The sequence below is a fragment of the Pelodiscus sinensis genome, chromosome 2 (assembly GCF_049634645.1).
Source record: "Pelodiscus sinensis isolate JC-2024 chromosome 2, ASM4963464v1, whole genome shotgun sequence".
NCBI lineage: Eukaryota > Metazoa > Chordata > Testudines > Trionychidae > Pelodiscus > Pelodiscus sinensis.
In genome coordinates this window covers 38920232-38943620 of record NC_134712.1, presented here as the reverse complement: position 1 = coordinate 38943620, position 23389 = coordinate 38920232, and the positions used below count along the sequence as shown (strand labels likewise).

General features: G+C 41.2%; 1 protein-coding gene across 3 annotated transcripts in view; it reads left to right on the top strand.

The window, feature by feature from the left end:
• The window catches only part of PTDSS1 (phosphatidylserine synthase 1), a 58240-nt gene extending 44581 nt beyond the window's left edge, over window positions 1–13659 (top strand). For all 3 annotated transcript variants that reach the window (XM_006123930.2, XM_075920340.1, XM_075920339.1), the window contains 4 exons: window positions 2752–2851; window positions 4477–4545; window positions 5051–5120; window positions 6614–13659. In XM_006123930.2, the coding sequence (XP_006123992.1) occupies window positions 2752–2851; window positions 4477–4545; window positions 5051–5120; window positions 6614–6723 (349 nt within the window). In that variant the 3' untranslated portion in view covers window positions 6724–13659. The remainder of the gene's footprint in view (window positions 1–2751; window positions 2852–4476; window positions 4546–5050; window positions 5121–6613) is intronic.
• Window positions 13660–23389: the final 9730 nt, after the last annotated feature.

Genomic DNA, 23389 nt, shown 5'->3' with positions numbered 1-23389 from the left:
TAAAAATTGCCAAAAAGGGGCATATTTTAGGAAGTCTGTGCTTTTGGTCTTTATAAATCTGAACAAATCTAGAACACAGAATAGTGGTTCAAACTTCTTCCCAATGCTTTCTAAAGGCAAAATGTATCTCAGGATGCCTATTGCCATGGAATGTAAGAGCTTCATGCACACCAAGTCTTTCAATGTTTTCTGGTAGCTGTGATGTTTTCACAATTATTATTCACAGCGTTCTACTTAATAATGATTTGATAAGGACTCCATTAATAGACTTCATACTTCACTCTGGTCCTGCATCGAGTCTCTTGTGAAGTCTTCAACATCATCTGCCCTCTTTTCTAAAGCATCTGAATGAAGCTTACACTCGGATGAGTAAGGGTGATTCAGGATCATGATTACAGAAAGATTTGCATTAAGCTGGATGTTTGATACCCTCTTCGAAGAGAGGATAAATGAGCCTTTTCTGTTGAGCAAACAGCATCTGAAACAGTTGCAACTAGTGGATACTGAGGTAGCTGACCAGAACTAAGTGTGCTTACTCTTGTGTATTCTCTGCTTTAGGAATCTCCACTGCATGAGAACCTGAGATTCCATTAGACCAGGGTTTCCCAACTTATGGGTCGGGACCCAAATATGGGTTGCCATTACATTTCAAAAGAGTCACCAAGTGTCTCCCCAGATGGCTCTTCCCTCCCTCTTCCCCCTGTTTTTTAATTGCCTTGGGTCACCAAGTCTTCCTGAATTGTCAAAATGGGTCCCTACCTGGAAAAGGTTGGGAACTGCTGCATTAGACTGATGCTCACATGTCTTTAGCAAGACAAGTAAGCCAAGTAATCTTATTGCTCTGTTCCAGAACTTCATTGCCTATGCATCTTTAACTGTCTTCTCTGTCCCATTAGGCACATACTGTAGGGCCAGCATACAAAATCTGCTCTGACCCCTCACCAGTATCCTCTCAGATTTTCTAATAACATCTCTTTGGAGTCTTTCCATTCCTTAGTGAGCATACTTGTCTTTAAAGAACATCAGCCATAGTTCTTTCTGGGCACACTTTTGAGGAGAAAATTTATTTTTATTGTGCTGAGTGAACCTCATTTTCAACACATTAATAAGAAATTCTAAGGTACCAACTGCCTCATGCGCTATAGATTGTATATAACCTTTATGGTAGTTTCTCACCAATTTCCCATGAGCTTTTAAAGATTTAATTATAATTTGACTAAAATAGATGTCCTTAATAACTGGTGACCAATTTTAAATAGCCTTTGTGTAGAATATTTTTCGTATAAGAATGGCATCTGAAAAAGCTCTTGTTCCTGCACTGCAGTCTTTTAAAAGGATGTTTCATAATGTCTGATGCAGTCAGTACTTGACCCTTTGTTTTATAGAAAAGTATTTGGATTTATTGTTGTGTCTAAGTTGGATTTGTGTTGATGAATGTACAATATTCAGTATCATTTGGCTCAAACAGTATTTTACATGTGAATAGCTGCAAATTATATATGCAAATTATAATAGGAGCCATCAAGAGAAAAATTACACTCCATTGTTGTCCTACAGGTTTCATATTCATCTACATAGTATCTTCCAGTAAAGAGCAAAACAAAAAAAAACCACCTTTTCTAAAGCTCTGTTTTTTGTCTGCAAATTTACTTTGCTGGCAGGTATCGGCACTGCCTTGTCTTCTCTTGCATATGGCCTGATCCATGAATTAATCATATATGTCAATGATATTGCCACCTGCTGTTTAGTAAGTATGGAAGCTTTGCTTCCTGGGCTGCATCATTAGTATCATAAATATAAGAGCCAGTCTCTTCATGTTTATAGAATTAAGGTTGTTTCTCTGTTTTCAAACATATAGGACCAGGCCCTCGCATGGTCTAAATGACTGCAGCTCTCTTGACTGCAGTGGAACAGCACGGATTTACCAAGCATCTGGTCCATAATTTTTAATGGTTTTTATATGTGTCTTTGGGGCCAAAATTCTGGAATCTCTCCTTCTGCTAGTAAGGCATAGTCTCAGCTTTGTGTGGCCACTACTCATGTTCCAATGTATGTTAGTTAGGAGAAGAAACTGGCTGGTAGACAGTAGTCAGGTCTACCTCTTCTTCTTGCTGCCTTTCTTCTGCTCTTCACGTCTGACCACTGGAAGGAGAATTCGAGGGACACACCAAAACGTTCACATTCACATGTCTAGCAAACCTCACTACTAGAGCAGGCACTTGGGGACCCAACCAGAGTGGCTCAGGGATTGGGAATGGCTTTTCATCTCTGGCTCCGCAGCTGAACCCATTCTAGAGTGATAAAGTAGCAACCAACTATCTTCTAATGACTGTTTGGCCTACATGAAATGAGTTGGTGGTGTCAGTTCAGTGTGGAATAGTCAGGTGTCCATAGTACAGATACCTCATTGTTGACTGTCTCAGTGAAGAACCTCTGAGCTGAGTGGACATAAAAATGGAAGGATCATCTTATCCTTCCACATGAACACTGAGGTGTGTGAGCAGAGAGTGTGGGGAAGCTTTCACTGTCACTGAACCCTTTGTGCCCATTTCACAGATAAGCAGACTATTTCAGCCACGAGGACTGTCAGCCAGGTTTCATATTCTCTACACTAACACTCCTGCTAAAGAATGGCATGCTCAGTAGAGATCTGGCCAACACTACTGCTTATTATTTACAGCTGATAAGAATCCAGACTCTTCAGCTCATCAGGGTTTATAATCTCAGCCTCTTTTCTTTCTCTATCCACAGGGTCATTGGTTTCCTTGAAGCTATTGTGTGTATAAAGTTTGGTCAAGAGCTCTTCTCCAAAACACAAATATTGTATGTTGTATTATGGTTTCTTTGTGTGGTAAGTGAGACTTCTCTCTCCTGAAACATAATGCCCAGCAATGTCTTGAGAGCCCTGGAATAGCCTCACAAACTAAAAGCTGCCTGAAATAACTTAGGTTAGGGCACACATCTCTCAAATAGTGCAACTTTGCTGTTTTGGCTGAAACTGACAGGATGATACTTCCTGATTACTAGACATCATGGGGAATGCTTAAGAAATTTAGGTGATAACCCTGATTCCTGCAATGCAACCAATCTGTGGAATGGCAGATTCTTAAGGGGATCACACTGTGGGGAAAGGAATGGTGAAGAGCTTCATAATGAGGAAGATGAAGAGTAAATGTGAGCTAATTTAAAATTGTTTTTTTAAAAACCTGGACTAATCTTTTCTTCTGTCTGTGATGTACAGAATACAGGCAGTCCCCGGGTTACGTACAAGATAGGGACTGTAGGTTTGTTCTTAAGTTGAATTTGTATGTAAGTCGGAACTGGTACATATTGTAGGGGAAACTCTAGCCAAACATTTCTCCAGAGCTCAGTTTTATTCTCCCACACCTCACTTCCCTCAGTCCTTTATTCTCAAGCTGAGGTATCTGCTGAGAAAAGCCGCTCCGCGTCTCCCTGGTCTGCTGGCGGGGGGGCGCTAGCTTTGTGTCTCCCTGGTCTGCTGGGGGGAAGCAGCTAGTGCGGGGTTGCCTCACCCCGTTTGTAAGTAGGGATCCGATGTAAGTCGGATCCATGTAACCCGGGGACTGCCTGTATAGTCATTCTACCAACACTTTAAAAAGTAGTGAGTCAGGCACTGGTTTTTATTTCCTTCCTTCCTTCCTAAAATATGCATGGGCCTAAACTAACAACTCAAAGTGAAACACACAGTCCAGCCCAAGTGTACTCTCCAGTTCTGATTGCTCCTAATACAGTACTGTATAGTACTAATACAGCACTATATTGGAAAAGAATTACTGACATGAGGCCTCAATTCTGCTCAGGAAGTGATAGCTTACTCATGTAAACGGTTAACTAATGAGCCTGGGTTCATCGATTAACCTTCACAGTTACATGCAGGCCCCTCCCCCACTCTTGCGCTGCTGCCTGTATGTCAGAAGGCAGATGGGAACTGGTGCTTGTGGGGAGCTTGCTTTTAAGCTGGCTCCCAGTGTGTACCAGCTCCTGTGGAGCCATCTGGCTCCTCCCTGCCCCCATGTGGCTGCCTTTGGTACAGAGGCAGCAACGGGGAGTGGGAAGGAGCAGATGGCTCCATGGGAGCCGCCTCCCCGCCATGTGCAAATGTTTAATCACTGAAAATTTCAGCAGTTACATATTTACAATGCATTTTAACATCCCTCTATTCTGCAGACCTTATGTATTTGGGCAGTCTGTACATATACAAGAACTGCTGAATTCATTACACAAAGGCTTCTGAATCCCATAAAAGTTGCAGACGTGCCCTAATACTCTGAACATTATTGATTGTGCTATGCATTTGTAAATATTCTCTTTGATAAACAGATTGGATTTTCTGATATTCTCTGAAACAAAGGACAAATTCTCTCAACTGGAGCATCAGCATTGACTTAGTACAGTTAAATGAGTAGAGATCTTAGCCCACAGTTCTGTAAACATTTTTTTTCTACCTTCTTGCAGGCTTTTATAACTTTCCTGTGTTTATATGGAATGGTGTGGTATGCTGAGCACTATGACCACCGAGAAAAGGTATCTTGGCAGGGATGCAATTTTTATTTTAAACCAAAATTAAACTGCAACACGGCCACCTCAGTATAAGTTCTTGTAAAGAGAACTCTGACGTAGGAATCAAGGGCATGATCCAGAACCCTTTGAAGTCAGTTAAAATCACTTCCATTGAAGTTAGTGGGCTTTGGAGTGGACCCAAAGTGTGTTGTAATCTCCAAGGAGCACTGTAATCCTAGCTGTATGAAATGGGGCTGGAACTTTATCAAAGACTGGAATAATAAATAACTAATACCACCACTGTCTAGGCAAAAAGACAAGGAGAATACTAAAAGTGTTGGGAAAAGTGTTGTTAAAGGACAGACCACCTCTCAGCTGTTTTATTTCCCTTTTACAGGTCCTTTATTTCCATTAGCATTTTTCTCAGAATTCTTGCTGCAATTTTAATGCTACAAAGTCCTAACTGAAAATATAGTGGAAAGGAGAACCCTGGATTCAGCTTCCTGATATGTTCTTCTTGTCTTTACAGACCTTGTCAGAAAGTGAGGACAGCCCTTACAGCCCAGATGCCTCATGGCTTCATTCTAAATTCACTAAAGGTACAGCTGCTCTGCACGCACCTTCTCAGTGTTGTATCATTGGGCATACAGCTCAGCCCTAACAAACTTAAGAAACCCTCAGTACAGATAATGTGATTTACTTTCTGACCCCTGCAATTGAAGTGCATTATAGAAATAAGCTGCAAAGCCACTTCTGTTTTCCACCACTGATTTTCTTTCAGTTTGTTAGAATGTGTTGTAATTTTAATGGAGCTAATGGCTTTTGCTCCTATTGATGTTCCATTCCTTCCTGGTAGCAAATGTTTCAGTTTGGAGAATTTCATAACTTTGTTGGGCAGGTTTTCTCACTCAACGTCTCCTCTGTGGGGTCCAGGAAACATTTGAATGTGAAATTTGCTTTCATGCCTGCTTGTTGTTAAGCAGGCACAAATGTGCCCAAGAGCTTATGTTCCTACTGACACTTACTAAGGGCTTGACTACATGAACATTGAGTTCATGGCAAGTTGGGGTGCCAGCCTATCCTGCACTAGCCTGCCACAGCCTAACGCTCCATGTGGACCCTACAGATGTGCGTTTTGTTTCAAAGAGAACTAGATCAAAGTATATTAGTTAATTAGCTTACTGCAGGTCACAGGGTCCACACAGACAATTAAGTAGTCAGCTTTTCTGTTTTCCTTTTTACTGCAATGAAAGTCAAGTAGGCAGCCTGTTTTCTCTTTCTCACACTTTAGTGAGGGCTTTCCTGTGGAAAAAGGACAAGATTAACATCTGGAAACTATCATTCAGAGGTTACGCTCCAGGTGTATTTACATCATTAAAACAATATTTTCTGTTCATTGTAACTTCCTGGAGTCCCGACACTTGAAGCACTTACGTTTTCTTCAGTTGCATGCACAGATTTCCCAGGTTGCTGGTATTGATTTCTCCTTGCTTGTTATTTAAAGAATAGTACTAGACTGAGTACTTTAAAAGCTATCTACTTTCATATACTGTATATTTTTCAGGCATAGAAATAAATACTTCATCAGACCTATTTGCCCAGTTGCAGACTTTCTGCTCAAGTATGCAAGAGGTTAATGTCAGTGGGACAGTGTGTGACAAAAATTCAAAATGAGAGATACTAAACAATTATTCATGCAGGAAGTTTGGTGATGTGGAGATTCATTCCATAACTCTCTCAACCTCATTTTTGAGAGTCTTAATTTCTAATGTAAATTATTGTCAACAGTCTGAGGAAAGGGATACCAAATTTATGCATTAAAATGAGTGACATCCGTTTAAGTGGGGGACACTTCAACATCATATTTTAATTAGCTAAGTTTTTGAAGCTGCCTGGAGAAAGATGTTTTCTTGCAGAAGCAGAGAGAATAAATGCTTCAATTTGACCACTAGATGGAGTGCTAGTATCAAACTATTAGTTTCAACTTTCAGTACTTAGCTTACATTTTACATATATAAGGAAACTAAAACAAAAAATGAAAACAGCGAGTAATAGCTTTCAACAGTTAGCTCCAAATTTGATTTCTTTGTAGGTACTGAAGATAGTCCACCAAAACATTCAAGCAACATTGAGAGCCATTCATCTAGAAGAAGGAATCGTCATTCCAGAACAAAAGTAACCAATGGAATTGGCAAGAAATAAGTTCAGTATCTAAAAATGTTCCAGAATGTGCCTAGAAATGAGAAGGAAAACTGGACCCAGTTCTTACTTCACCTTTAGAAGGTTAATGAGAAAACAGGAGAAGAGAGGGGAAAATGTTTGCAGAAACTGAAGGATCTAGTACCTTTTAAGATATAGCCATCAATGTATTGCCTGTTGCTATGTGCCATTCACTGACTTAAATAGAATTTCTTCAGCACTTGGCATTCAGAAACAAGTAGTAGTGTGCTGAAAGGAAAAACAGTTTGCTGTTGGCAGATGTTCAGGTATCATGATTTGCATTTTTAATATCTTTGTTAGTGAGACTATTAACCCAAAAGTTAATGGACGATAAGCAGATGTTTGCGGTGTTTTGTTTGATTGGGGGAGGGGAACACTGAGGGATTGGCTGGTTGGTTTTGTGTCTGTTTTGATTAGTTTCTTTATTTTAAAATATACATAGTCTTTGATTAAAAGCAGTTCTGCCCTTCATTCTCAATCTGACAACCAAATTTTTCAATACTAATGGTTCTTTTTTTTTTAAATAAATCCAAACTCGTATCCAGTTGCTCATTTCATGACACACTCTCCACTTGGTGGCAGGATGTTACCAACTGGGGAATGTGTCAGGGATCTTGTAAAAAAGGTTGCAGAGTTAATTTCAAATGTTTCCTTGTTTAAGATTCTGTTCTCTAACCCATTTGTTCAAGCTTAATTCAAATGCATATATGAACCCTGCTACACAGTAGTGAGGGCTATACCTATTGACCCCAGGGGCAGATGTAGTATAGTTCATTTTACTTACTTCCTGCCCCAATTTACCACTGTGTATTTATTGCCGTTAGCTGCGTGTAGTGTTGTGTATAGTAGTAGTGGATATTACTCTTTCTATTGTGCCTGCTTTGTAAAATACTCGCCCCTTGATTCGCCTACATTTCAGATGTGATCAGATTGTAAGTTTTAAATAAGAATTGCATTGAAGGTTGCTTGGCGGCCTTCAGTGCCTGAGCATTGTGGTGATCAGGCAGCTTCTTCATGAAGCAGTGCAACTCACTTTTTTGTGCATTTACAATCCCTTGTAAAGCTTCAGTGTTGCCGAGAGCAGAATGAGTAAGGCATTATTACTGTGTTTATACATCTTTTTCTATTTCCTAACATGCTATCAAATAGTAAACAGCAAATAAATCGCATATTTGAAACATCCATACTAATTATGATCTCAGGGTGAGTGATTTGCTCAAACTGTAGCTAGCATAATGATTAATCTTTAAGTAAACCTTTGAGATCTATCAGTTGCTATACTATCAGATTTTTTTTTTTTGTGCCAACTAGGTTGTGGGGTCTATATACCCAGAGAATTAGCACAGCAGACAAGTTAAGAAAAATAAATAATACCTGTATGAGTCACAAGTCCATATAACAACTAAGATTTAATTTGTGCGAAATGTTACTGTGATTTAGCCATAGGTTATATACTATAAAATGATGTAAAGATTTTATCATACAAATGTATGACACTGTAAGTAGAAAAATTATCCTATGTGTATTCTATGATGATTTATGTGCCACAAATTATCAATGCTTGGAATGCACTTATTATGCTGCTGCCTAACTCTAGCCCTTTTTATTTTCTTCAGTCCAACACAAATGTACAACTTGAGAACTAAATTGTATTGAAAGCTGCTATAAATTTTTTGCTGCAACTATGAGGCGTTATACAGGAAAAAATGTCTGGAAAAATGTTTGGATTTTTCTGCAACTATTCTATTTTCATTTGTATTACCAATGCTGTGGCATCTTATTGTTGAATGTATTGGCAAGTTTCTTTGGCCATTCAAATTTGTTACTTTTGTATTTTGCTTGTTTATAATGCCGTCAGTGCAAGACTGAGGATGATGTTGTGAATTGTTTTTCCTATTGCTTCAATACCAAAGCAAGAAGTTGATGTTTAACATTATGTTTACATTTTGTATTTTAGGTGTATCATTTTAAAGAACACTGTTTTCAAAGGTGAGAGCCTGTTCTGTACTTGCAAAATGTGCACACTCGCATTGCACATGTAAACACACCCTTGCTTGTGTAAATGGGGCTTCTGTATACTGTTATCCATTTCCCTCACACAGTGGGTAGATGCAGCCTTTTGCAAGTATAGAATTGGTACTCAAATTTGTGAAGTAGACCCTAAAAATTTAGAAAAGCAAATAAGAAAGTTGAAAGTTCATCTGCTGAAGTTTCTGACTTCTGTCTTCTGTTACAATAGCGTAGGTCAGACCAATAAAACACAGGTCAGGACCTTTAACTCATAATGCCCAGGGGAAAGGAATGTTCAGAAAAAACATCTTTTATTTGTTTTCCCTAATGTTTTTGGTGTTACTTCTTTGAAAATTAAAAGCAGAGTCGGGGAGACGGGGAAATTAAGTAGAGGGTTTTTTTAGGTATTTTTTGAAAAATGGCACTGTTCACCCTCAGCCAGCAATCTCGGTTACAATTGACAAGTATTCTGACAGTTCATCTGCTGGCTGACAAGTGCTCTTGCCACTCTGTTTTGCATGGTACTGGGCCTTGTATTGGAACAAATTGGAAGGAGCTTTTGATCACTGCTTTAAATCTGAAGTAATTATCGTTCCCTCCCCCCCCTTATTGCTGAATTCCATACAGTTCATGTGCAGTGGCTAGTGAGAGTGATGAATAATGTGCTGTTATATTAACTAATTTCCTTGTATCAAGAGTTCTGCTGCTTGAATAGTTGTTGTTACTGTTACCAATGCACTGTCCCTTTTTACCCATTCTTTGTCTTTCCATATCTTCCCATTTCACCTTCTTTTAGTTTATTCTCTCTCCTGTTATTATCCACAGCTACGTCTACACTGCATGTCTCTTGCGCAAAAGCCTATGCAAGTAAAACATGGATTAGCATACTGCCACACTTCCTTTGCATAATTAATTAGAGGCCGTTTTTGCGCAAGAGGCTTTTGCGCAAAAAGGAGTGGTGTAGACCGCTCCTTTTTGCACAAAACCCCCCTCTTGCGCAAGAGCCGTTCTTCCTGAAAAAATGAGGAAGAATGGCTCTTGTGCAAGAGGGGTGTTTTGTGCAAAAATGCCCCCAATTAATTATGAAAATGAAGCGTGACAGTGTGCTAATCTGTGCTTCATTTGCATAGGCTTTTGCACAAGAGGGGTACAGTGTAGACATAGCCCTCCAGTTTTAAAACAAACTACCCCCTGCCACTGAAAAATTTGCCCTCCAGAGACTGTACTTAATGTCAGTCATTGAAGGGAGGCAAATTCAGTCCAGCATGGCATAAGCAGACGGTAGTGGTGGCAACACTTCACAACACTGAGTGTATTGAATAGCAATAGACAGTTTTCAAGATGGAGAATGCTGGGAGGGCATAAAGTGATCTGGAACCACCAATAATGAACTTCACTCCCAGCTTATCAGTATTGAAGCTGGATGAAGAGTTAGGTAAATCAAATACAGTATCTAATAAAATGCATGAAGGAGCTTGATTTCTGCTGTTCTTTTGTTCCTCATTTGTGAAGAAAACAGTTTGCAGTTTCATCTGTTAAAGCCTCGGTACTTACTACATTATCATGAGATAGCACAGGCTTGCCATGTATTTTACATTGTTTTCAATAGAATTGCTCTGTACTAAGTGCGAAGTATCGTATTTTGCAGTAACTCAGTAAACCAGCCTATGTTGCTATGATGTGTTTGTCATCTGTATACAACAGGTTGCAGCATGTGACCTTGCTAGCAGCTGTTAATTTTTATACTACTAATTGCAGACTGGCACATTCATCCAGTTATCACAGAATCATCTGAGGCTATAATACTCTGAGGTGTCACTGAAAACTGCAAATTGGGAAGACAGCAGACTTTTAAAATACACAAGTAATATTGCAGCATTCTGTTGCTGCTGACTTTCCTTCTCAGGGTTCTAGCAGGCAGGACACATCATGAGAAGCTTTCTGAAAGATGTACTTGTAATGCTGATACTCACGGTCTGCAAAACTATGGCCTGTTTTACATGAGAGATACAGGACTTGTAATTTACAACCAGCCATGTGCATTGCTACCTCCATTTAATGAAGGGTAGCCGTGTTAGTCTGTAACTTTAAAAACGAGTAGTCCTGTGGCACCATGTTGGTACATTAAGATTGGATTCATCCTCAGTAGAATTTGTGTAGTAATAAATCCTGAATTTCCTCATATTTTAACAAGTACGGTGTACTTTAACGAGTACATGTTGAACCCTGAGTTAGTTGTATGGACTTTAAGTGATTTCATATCCCTTTGTCAGAAACTCCTGATGTCTCAATTGTGGATCTTATCCCAGTGTTTCATTGTCAGTCTGCAGGCCTGGTCTCCTCAAGCGTGGGAACAAGTCTCCTAACGCAAGGGGGCAGTCTTTAGCTGCCACTGTGTTCTAGAGTGATTTATGACCTGGCAAGAGCATAAACCTCAGCTCTTCACTTAAAAAAGAAGAAAAAAAGCAAGCCTGGGAAAGAATGCAAATTATAAACACTGAATTCCTATAATCAGCAATAATGCAAGCACCAGACTATACTGCAGTGTACATATGGATTTAATTTTAGTATTTGTTCATACTTTTAAGGTTGCAGATAAAAATGAAAGGTCCTGCTGACTTATTCTGTGGGGGTAGTCTGTTTATTTTTTAACATGCAATAATTTTATGAATTTTACAGGATTTTTCAGATAAACTTCCCTCCATCTAATTTAAGACCTGGTTAAGTGCTTTGTGAGTTTTTTAAAATGCACATTGTTAAAATCTGCATAATTTCATCTATATATCTCAAGTGTATATTTTCAACAATATGCTTGATATCAACTTGAACTGTTGTCTCTTCTGTGCATTAGTAGTCTCCCTTTTGTATGTACATATTACCTGAATTTTTAAAAGTTGCTTTGTAATTTTGGATGGCCAACTTCATTGAGCCCTGGCCTGATGTTTCAGAGGAATCTACAGCTTTCCCATTGACTTAAATTGCATGTACTGTACACACAACTACACACTGTTACTGTTCTCAAATAACATTATACTTATTGAAAAATTATAGAATCCTAGAGTCCTAGGGCTGAAAGACTTCAGGAGGTCATTGAGTCCAACTCCCTGCCCAAAGCAGGACCAACCATAAATCGTCCCAGCCAGGGCTTTGTCAAGCCAGGACTTTAAAACCTCTAGGGATGGAGATTCCACCACCTCCCTAGGTAACCCATTCCAGTGCTTCTCCACCCTCCAGTAAAATGGTTTTTCCTAATATACAGCCTAGAATTCCCGCACTGTAACTTGAGACCATTGCACCTCCTCATCACTACTGATAACAGCCTATCTCCATCCTCTTTGTAACCTCCCTTCAGGCAGTTAAAAGCTGCTATCAAATCCCAAAAATAACCATAGCTTTTTGAAGTGTTTTAATTAAAACATTAAATGGTAGCTTTCACCTTGATAGCTTAAAAAATAGTCTTTGGAGAGAGACTTGTATTGAGTTTCCAGAACAGAGCCATAATCACTAGTTTGTTGTCCAAATAGCTTTCCTGTTGGAAGGGAGTACACCTCTCCCCAGCAGTCCTTTGGGAGGGGATCTATGGGCACGGTCCTCCTGGCTTCCCTCCCATTACCAACATGCGTTGGGAGGGATATGGAGCTAGGAGAATGACTGCTATTTGAAAAGGCTATTCAGTCTAGCTAAGGAAAACTCCCTTGATATGGCTGCCTATAGTGTGCCATACCATGACCCACAATGCTTTGTGCTCTTTCACAGGAGCCAGCATGTCTGGGTGTGGTAACGAGGCTGCAAGCTTGCTTGCTCAAAACTAATTCTCTTATTCTTGTATTTCTGGTCTTGTTGGAGGAAATGAAGACAACTAAATACAAAATATTTCTTTCTCTATTATGTGCACTGGGATTGGTGAAAAGTCACTAAATCCTAGCAAATTTTAGATCTTCTCACACACCTCTAAATAATTTTTTTGCAGTAAAGCCAAGACATGTTAAAAAGATTTTGAAAATGCTATTTATAACAGAAACCTCAATGACAGCTACTTTGTAGGAGTTAGTGTTGCAACACGTCCACGTATTAATGTCTAGGTGATCCTGGCTGTTTGGAGAGAATCCATTTCTGTTCTGATTGATAGATGATCAGGTGTTTCATAACCTGATTCATCAATCAACACTCCAGGGTTCTGAGAAAAGGAAAAAACCATTGTCACTAACTCTTCTGTATTGCTATATCACAGATGGAAAGGTACAGTGTTGCTTTTTTGGTTTTAATCTGACTTTTAGCAATTATTATCACCAAGCCTTGAATGGAGGAGAAACAATACAGTAAAGGAACTAAGGTATATTTTTGTTAACCAAAAATATATTCTGCCAAAACTTGATATACCTTTTATTAAATTAGTCAAGATGATGTGGTTTCTTTCTCTACATGTGCTGGAAGCACAGTAGGTGTCCCGAAGCACACAGTGTTGCCATTTAAATGTTTTCTTTTATATATATTTAGTTCTGCATGTCAGCTTGTTTTGCCACATTTGGATCAGAAGTTTGCTGGGATCAGCGCATTCCATTTGACCGCATTTAGAATAAGTTAAAGACTAGCAGGGAAATAGATTGGGGAAAAAAGCTAAGGAGCAATGGAAGTACTGCAGTTTATGAGCAAAAATGATGCTGGTAGCTTTGCTGTTGCACTGTCAGGTACTCAGAGTTGTTTTGGGGGTACACCATCTCATCTAGATGTTGGCCTAGTTTTACAACAGGCTACATAAAAAGTACTAATGAAGTCAGGGCAAACTACAATTTCAGACAATGACATGTTTATACTGTTCCATATCCTATACACTGAAATATAAGTACAGTGTTTATATTATAATTGATTTATAATTGTGGTAAAAATGAAAGTAAACAATTTTGCAGTAATAGTGTGCTGTGACAGTTTTGTATTTTTGTGTCTGATTCTGCAAGCAAGTAATTTTAAGTGTTGTGAAACTTGGAGGTGTGCAAGACAAATCAGACTTCTGATAGGGGTATAGTAGTCTGGCTCAGATGATCATTAGCTAAGATGATCATTTTGGGAGGCACATGAGGAGGTGGCTGGAGAGTAAGGAATGCATGCAGCCCCAACAAAATGCTTTTCCTCTGTTTTAGTCCATCTTTGTACGTATCTGAGGCTACATCTAGACTATAGTCTTCTTTCCGAAGAAGCTTTTTTCGGAAGAGATCTTTTGAAAAAACTTCTTCCAAAAGAGAGTGTCCACACTGCAAAAGTGCATCAAAAAAGTGATCTGCTTTTTTGAAAGAGAGCGTCCAGACTGAATGAACACTCTTTCGCATACAAGCTGTGATTGCTGTGAACGGAATGGCCATCAGGGCACCTGTGCTTTTTCCTCTTTCCTCTTCTTCCAAAAGATCTCTCTATTTTGCAGAAAGGCTTCTTCCTCGTAGAATGAGGATTACCAATGCCGGAAAAACCCCTCTGTTCTTTCAATTCTCTTGCGGAAGAACGCAATTGCGATGTGGACATTCCTCAAGTTTTGTCGGAAAAATGGTAATTTTTCCAAAAAAACTGTAGTGTAGACAATACCCTTAGGAGATTATGCTCTGTGGCTGCAGCCAGTTTCAATAGCCCCAAAAATACCCCATCAGTCTTGGTATTCCATTTTTTAAACATGTATTAAAGACTTCATCCTTCATGTAGTATACATACCAAAACGTTTTACAAAAAAAGCCTATGTAATTAAATGTATAGTCTTTTTCCTTTTGCGGGCAATATCGTAATAATAAAATTGCTTTTTAATGCAATCAGGTACATTTCTATCCCTACCTTCCATCTGAGACTCTTGAAACATTCTGCTTCAAAAGAAGTGAATTAGGCCTCCCCACCACCCCTGCAATGTTGAATCATTTCCTGTTCTAGATTGGAAAGTAAGACTAAGGTCGCAAGGGAAGCTGGAAGCAGAGACCAGAATAGAATCCAAGGCCCCCATGCCCAGGCTTTAAGCACACAGCCCTCTTGGAATTTGTTTGTTGTCCCTTTTAAAGTAAACAAACTAATACTGTCCACTTCTGTATAATACTGAAACAAAACCAGCTACCAATACCTGCAAAGGAAAAAAGGGGGAGAGGTGCCCACCGCATTATATTTTCAATTCAATCGGTTGTATTTTGCAGGGTTGTATCAATTAACTTTCATGTGCTGATAGGGTATGTCTACACTACAGCACTAATTCGAACTAACTTAATTCGAATTAGTTAATCCAAAATAAGTTAATTCGAATTAGTGCACCTAGACCTAAAAACTGATTCGAATTAGCGTTTTGCTAATTCAAAATAGCATGTCCACATTGAGTGGACCCTGAATGGAAGTTAAGGCTGGCCAGAAGCAGTGCTGGCAGGGCATCAGGTTAGAACTTTGAGTGTGGAGCTGCTGCCTCAGGCTAGCTGAGGGCTGTGCTTAAAGGGACCCGACCCCCACCCTGCACAGACAGTTCTCAGGGTTCCCCACTCACTTGTCTAACTTGATGAGGGACAGCAAAGCAGTCCTGTCTTGGAGTACCCTGAGTGCCCACACTTGGCACATCACAACATTCGGCCATCAGCCTGGCTGCACTTGCCGCAGGCTGCCATCGGGAGGGGAGGGGGGGTCAATCGGGGGACTGTCAGGATCCAGGAGGCCCTGCAGGAGAGCTTCCACCCTGAAGAGCTCGCAGAGCCACTCCAGTCCTCCCCATCGGGGGCTCGTGCCCCATTCCTCGCTCACCTCCTTCCACTTACCCCTCCTTAGCCCCCCTTCCTGATGTAAAAAATAAAGGACACGTGTGTTCAAAAATAGAAACTTTATTTAACAAAACTGGGGGAGGGGTGATTAGTCTCTGGGGAGACTGGTAAAAGGAGGTGGAAGAGGGGAGGGGGAAACCTGGGAGGAGGGAGCTGGAAGGGGAAAGCCAGAGGAAGGAGGAGGAGGGGAAGTATAAAACTACGGTACACCATATCTTCAGTACTGTGTACAGATGTGGTCTCCTCACCTCAAAAAAGATATGTTGGCCTTGGAAAGGGTTCAGAAAAGGGCAACTACAATGATTAGGGGTTTGGAACAGGTCCCATATGAAGAAAGGCTAAAGAGACTGGGACATTTCAGCTTAGAGAAGAGGAGACTGAGGGGGGGATATGATAGAGGTATATAAAAGCATGAGTGGTGTGGAAAGGGTGAATAAAGAAAAGTTTTTCATTAGTTCCCATAATATAAGGATTAGAGGACACCAAATGAAATTAATGGGCAGCAGGTTTAAAACTAATAAGTGAAAGTTCTTCACACAGCACAGAGTCAACCTGTGGAACTCCTTGCCAGAGGAGGCTGTGAAGCCTAGAACTATAACAGAGTTTAAAGAGAAGTTAGATAAATTCATGGAGGTTGGGTCCATGGAGTGCTATTAGCCAGGGGGTAGGAATGGTGTCCCTGGCCTCTGTTTGTGGAAGGCTGGAGATGGATGGCACGAGACAAATGGCTTGGTCATTGTCTTCGGTCCATCCCCTCTGGGGTACCTGGTGTTGGCCGCTGTCGGCAGACAGGCTACTGGACTAGATGGATCTTTGGTCTGACCCAGTACGGCCATTCTTATGTTCTTATGTTCTAAGCTCGGGGTCAGGGGTCTCACTGGACCAACCTGATTTTCATGCAAACCTGCTCCTGGGTTCACATGTGACCTTTGGTGGCCAGGCTGGCAGCTATCCTGCCCTAGACTGCTGCTTTCCTGTGCCTACTGTGGAGATCGTGGACGTTGGAGGCCTCCCCCCAAACCTCGATGAGGTCCACGATCTCCGTGCTAGACCAAGCAGGCGCCTGCCTCTTGCGGCCCCGGGCAGGCTCCTGGGAGCCACCAGCCTGGTCCTGGGAAGAGGCGGAGGGCTGGGTGGCAGCGGGTGGCTGGCTCATTCCGTGCCAGGTGCAGGGTCTGCTGGCTGGGTGCTGGCAGGCTTACAACTGGCAAAAGCACTGTAGCCAGACTGTGCCCCTTTAAGGGCTCCGGGGCCGGGAGGGGGGCAGAAGAGTTTCCCTGGTTTGGCCCAGAGTGGCCACCAGGGCAACCTGGGATGGGCTAGCCTCCCACTAGTTTGAATTAAGTGGCTACACAGCCCTTAATTCGAACTAGGTGTTAGTCCTCGTAGAATGAGGTTTACCTAGTTCGAATTAAGCGCTCCGCTAGTTCGATTTAAATTCGAACTAGCAGTTTGTGTGTGTAGCCCCTATTAAAGTTAATTCGAACTAACGGCTGTTAGTTCGAATCAACTTTGCAGTGTAGTCATACCCATATAGTGGTATAAAAGTACTAATCATTTTAAGGTCCTGGTCACCTCCTTCTGGGGAGGGAAGGAGAATAAATGTCAGACTCCATTTTAAGCATCCTTTCTTCTAGCTAGAACATGGTTGGACCGGTCATCTTGCCTTTTCAGCATGATTTGCACTTTTTCATTCCCATGAAGCATGTCAGACCAGTATGGCTCTGAGTAAGTGTAGGAGTTCTAAATGCTTTGTAAAAGAAGCCATGGAACTGGGATGCTTGGACTTTCTCTGATTCTTAGAAATCAGACCACAAGGATATTTTATAGCTTTATAAAGGCTACTCAGTGAATCAGAATAAATGTTGTCTGCCATTGGGTGGTAGGATTCTTACAATGCTTTTGAGTCTGAAGCAAAATGCAGGACAATGTAGCACTTTAAAGACTAACAAGATGGTTTATTAGATGATGAGCTTTCGTGGGCCAGACCCACTTCCTCAGATCAAATAGTCTGAGTCTGAATCTTCTTCATATAGAAATTTTTATCTACAGGCAGTCCCTGACTTACGCAGATCCGACTTATGTCGGATCCGCACTTACGAACGGGGCTTACTCGCCCCGGAGCTCGCAGGCAGCGGTCCGCCACCTCGACCTCCGGGGCGAGAAAAGCTGCTCCCGGTGCCCCTGGTCTGCTGGGGACCGTCTCCAGCAGACCAGGGGCACCGGGAGCAAAGCCGCAGCCGCGGCGGGTTTGCTCGCGGTGTCCCTGGTCTGCTGGAGACGGTCCCCAGGACGCCTGGGGCAGAGCAGATGGGGTGCTGCTGGGTTGGTCCAGTAGCGCCGAGGAGCAGCGCTACTGGAGCAACCCAGCAGCACCCCAGCTGCTCTGTCCCAGGCATCCCCAAGTCAGCCGCTGCTGAAACTGACCAGCGCTGACTACGGGAAGCCCGAGACACAGTTGCTCTGCCCCGGGCTTCCTGGAATCAGCCGCTGATCAGTTTCAGCAGCAGCTGACTTGGGGTTCTTAAGTTGAATCTGTATGTAAGTCAGAACTGGCGGTCAGTTTCAGCAGCGGCTGAATCTGGACGCCAGTTCCGACTTACATACAGATTCAACTTAAGAACAAACCTACAGTCCCTATCTTGTACGTAACCCGGGGACTGCCTGTACTATCAATCCCAAATATCTTAAAAATAGTAGGTTGGAACTCTTTTTCTTGCTGTTTCTTCAGTCTCCTGGGTTCCTTGTTACTTTACCTACATGCCTCATGATTCAACATCGTAGCCTGCAAACTTTTCATTTGTATTTTATTACTATTATTATTTGTATTATTATAATGCCTAGTAGTCTGAGTTATGGGTCAGGAGCCTATTGTATGAGGCACTTCACAAACCCAGAACAACTGTCTGCTCCCAGAGAGCTTACAATCTAAGGCTATGTCTAGACTACATCCCTCTTTCTAAAGAAGCCGGGATTTGAATTTCCCATATTTCATTTGCATAATCGCATCATGGCATTTTTTCAAAAAATACTATTTCGAAAGTGAACAGTTTAGATGCAGTTCTTTCAAAAAGAAAAGCCTTTTTCGAAAGATCCTGTAAATCTAATTTTTTGAGGAGCTTCACTTTAGAAATAGTTGTTTTTTGAAAAAAAACCCACTGATGTGATTATGCAAATGAACCACGGGAAATTCAAATCCCGGCTTCTTTTGCAATTTCGATATGTCTAATTTACATCCCTCTTTCGTAAGAGGGATGTAGTTTAGACATAACCAAAGTATATCACAAGACCTAACAGATGGACATGGACAGTCTGGGAGAGGGGTTAAAGGAAATAATGAGACAATAATAGAACTCCACTCTCAGCCTTACCCTTCACTGAAATGCTCATATCCCCTTGGGGTCTGAGTTAATTCAAGTCCCCTTTCCTCTGGAACTTCCACATGTCACCGGTTTGGCAGAGCTAAAGCCATCCTGCTCCCATTTGTTTCTCAACTGATTTCAGCTTCCTCCCTGCTAGGAACTTTTCTCTTGATTTGGAGCTACCTGGTGATCTCCACTAACTCTGCGATATTTATTGATTGACACCCCCCCCCCCCCCAACTTTATTTCCCACTCTGATTTCTAAGAGCCTTTCTGAAAGAAGACACCCTGCTTAGGTGAGCCAGGAAGTCCCCAAACTTGCTCCTCCTATATCTGTTTCCTGCAGCTTGGAGCCGGATCTCAGCAGATCCTGCTATTCGTTTCGTCCGTGGTACCTACAAGGAGCCTTAGTCACAGACCAGGACCTTGATATGCTGGGCTCTTCGCAAACTGAACAGAAACAGTCACTGTCATCATGTTTTGGGGGATTTGTGGGTTTTTTGTTTGTTTCCTGCTGTCATATCATGACTTCTTGGCCATGATCATGTCTACGCAATTACTAACATGGTAAATACAATCCCACAAACAAAGTGGAGCGCTGGAACAGTTTTTGCTGCTCCTAAGAAACCTGAAATCTCAGAGCTGAGGACATGCTGGATTCTGGCCATTGTGTCTTAAAAACAGCATGAATTATTCCCCTTTTTAACTAACTCCAGCATGTTGTTGCAGAGATGTGCATCATGTCTGCAGAATTATATTGGGTTTTATATGCATGGGCACACATTTTCTTCTGGTATCTGCTTACTAGAAACTATGCAGCTCTCAGCAGTCTGGCCACAGTCCTGCCCTTCTCATGAATACAATTTTTTCTAGCATCTTTGCCTTATGATACAGCTAGGTTAATTGAGGCAAAGACTAACCAAATAACTATGTAAGGTAAAACAAATTTTGTAAGACTTCCCCCCCTTCCATGACTTCATAAACATTTTGCAGAGCAGTTTTTCCACCTCACTGCCAGAAGCTGGGACTGGATAACAGGGTGGATCACTTGAGAAATTGCCCTATTTTCTGTCCATTCCCTCTGAAGCATCTAGCACCAGTCACTGCCCAAAGACAGGATGTTGGGGGTAGACAGACCAATGGTCTGACGCTGTGTAGCTATTCTTATGTTCTTTGTAACACTGCTGTGATCATTTGGATGTATCTCATCCGTCAACTCCCTGCCATTGCAGGGGTCTCAAGTATTGGTGGTACCTTGAGTATCTGTTGTTCTCTACTCTGTGACACCGTTTGGTGTTCTGAGAACTGAAATGCTTTGATCTAACTAAAGTCTTTATGCTTAGCATAGGGTATCTGAGTGAAATGTAATGACCTGTGACACGTAGAACATCAGAATAGATTATCTGATGGTCCCTTCTGACCTTAAATGCTATGAAAAGCCATAGAGTTGCTAAGTACTATTTCATATGAATTATGATGGGGGTTGAGAAGGGGAATACGATGGCGGAGGACCTACATGGCAATCTTTTCCTATTAAAGCAAAGTCAGAGATCTGTTGTAAAGGAAACCATGTTACAGGAAGGAAAAGAAGACTGTGATGCTATATATGCCACATAGCGCTGAAGCGCCTCATTCTATGAAAGAGAGGGCTGTTTGCAGAAGTTATCTGAGTGGGCCCAGGGTCTGGTGCTTGTGCTCCCTTAGTCTGAAATAACCTTAATTGAGTGTCTTATTGGGCACAGTAAAGGCCATCAAACTGATTGGATTGTTTTGGGGCGGGGGGGGGGGGAGGGGAGAAAGCATGTTCACAGGACAAAGTGGGGGGGGGGTGAGCGGTTGGAAAGAGCTTTACTATAGCAGGTGCCTGGGTTAGTTGATGTTTTCATTCCTGTTAGTTTTAATGCTGCCAGGTGTATTATATTGAAATTTCAAGTGATCATCAAGATACCTCAATCTTCCATTTAGGCATCATTTTAAAATCAAAATCAAAATATATAAATAAAGCACAATTAACCTAAGTAGCCTTAAAAACAAGTGGTCCTGTGGCACCTTAGAGACTAACAAATATATATATATATATAAACAACAAATGGTCTGGTCTGGCACTTTATAGACTAACAAAACATGTAGATGGTATCATGAGCTTTCATAGACACAGCCCACTTCTTCAGATAACCGGAGTTATAAGTTTGGGATATGAAAACTCGAAATAAACAGGAGAGGGGAAGGGGAGAGGGGAGAGAAAGAAAAAGGGAGGACAGTTGGAAATAGAGCATCATTAAGTATCTGGAGAATGGATACTTAAACCTAAGCAGATCAAAATAAATAAATTAAAGTTAATGGGTCAAATCATCCTTGATGTAATTCAGTTAATGTCAGGCTGCCTAGCACTGTGTATTTTTAAATATGAAACAGTAAAAAAAGATTATCTGATCATCAGGTGGAACTGGATTATATTAGATTTTGTCTAAGAGCAATGAAGACATCAGTTTTTCATTGGAGGACACACAAGAGTGTTCCAATGGAAGTGACATTAGCTTTTTAGGGGCTGCCAAAGGGATTACTTTGAGCACTCTCACTCTTCATCTGCATTTGGGGTGTGCAAAGAGTCAGCAGAGAATACAAGTTAGCTCCTGCACATTACTTTTCATACTGAGGTGCCCTCATCAGTGCCCATGACATCACTGTTCCACAATTAAAGTCAAAGCAAGGAAGAATGTATGTTCAAAGTGGCTAAGTCCCCTCCAGCTGCTGCACTCTAACCCTTAGATTTGTGTATGTCTTGGAGAGGCTCAGCTGGAAGGAATATGCTGATTGTAAATGACTTCAGTGTTGCCTAGTGCTCCCACTGTTTTATCCACCTTCAGCCTCTCATTTTATACTTTGAGTATAAGCACTCCGAAGTAGGGATTGTGTTTGTTACCCATCTGTACGGTGCATAGCACAATGAGCTTCTAGGCCCTGCCACAATAAAAGCAATGCTGTTCTTAGAGAATGGGTTTACAAAGTTCACTGTTGAGAAAATTAAAATCCTCATAAAAGAAAAACCTGCCAGCATTTGCAGAAGGTCCTTTTTCACCTGAAATCCTGTTATAAACTAGACTGTATGTCCCTTCAATAAAAGGTATCCCATTTTTAATTCCTTCCCCACTTCCATTCTCCTGCAGCGACTTACACAGCAACAAATTATTTTCAAATATAAAAATTCTAGAGTATCCCACCCTGGGTGCAAATAAATTAATTAACAACTGAACACCTCACTGTAGCTAATCATATATGTTCCATGAGGCTTTGTTTAGACACCTTTAAGGTGAACATTTTAATTAGTTAATGTAGTAATTGTTCTAGAATTAGGGGTGAGAATAATATCATTGAGCCAATCCTTTTTTATTTTTGTGCACTGCAGTTCGAAGACAAGTAGCTTTTGTATGGGGATTATGCCAGAATTAATCCTCTTTATGATAAAGTTCTCTACTTTCTAGTGAGATGGTTTAATTCTTTTCTAGCCCAAGCAGCACACACTGGCAATTGTTAGATTCCTGAAAAAGGTATTTTATATATCACACTGGCAATTGTTAGATCCCTGAAAAAGGTGTGTATATATATATATATATATATATATTCTTTTCCAGTTTTACACTGGTGGTGTTATCATGTAGTAGTTATAAAAGAGACTAGAACCCTTTCCTTGTACAATGTATAATGATAAATTCCAATTTGGCATGACCTATACAAAAGCAGCAGCATAACCCCTGCTCTGAACATGACTCCATCTTTCCACTTCTATTCAATATGCAGTTCTCATGTTTACATAACAATCAGAGATTGTGTAGGCATAGAAAAAGCAGAAAATCTGTGGTGTCCTATGTAAGGGTTATACTGGAATAGGACTAACAGGGTTTTGGTTACTCACTAATATATCAGTCTAGAGCAGAAGTGGAGAATCTTTTTAGGGTTGGGGGGGCCGCTGACCCACAGAAAAAAATCTATCGGGGCCATACAATTGAGAAGCGAATGAAAGAACGAAAACCAAACCCCCGCAGACATGGCCCCTGACTGACAAGCAGAAAGACACTTGCCACATTGCTTCACACCAGAGCCTAGAGCTAGTAGATTTTGTGTGTTCCAGTCCCCACAGGAGGCTGGCGAGGGTGGGGGGCTGGAGTACCAGCATGGGCTCCCCGATGTTAGGGAGGAACCCCAAGCCTGGGGAGCCGGATCCAAGCTACCCAAAGGCCCCATCCAGGCCTTAGGTTCCCCAATCCTGGTCTAGAGTTATTAATCACTGGCTTTAAACATTTCTACCCACCCAGCAGCCATGCTAAAGGGTTACCCCATCTCTGCTATGTTGTGTTCTGTTGCTGACACATTTGGGTTTCCTATAGAAGAGCTGGATTTTGATAAACATCCCAGAATTTGCTACAGTTGTTTCCAAGGATCTAGGAAAACTCACAAATACCACAATACTCAAAATAAAAACTAGAGACCAAAAGGAAATAAAATGTTTTC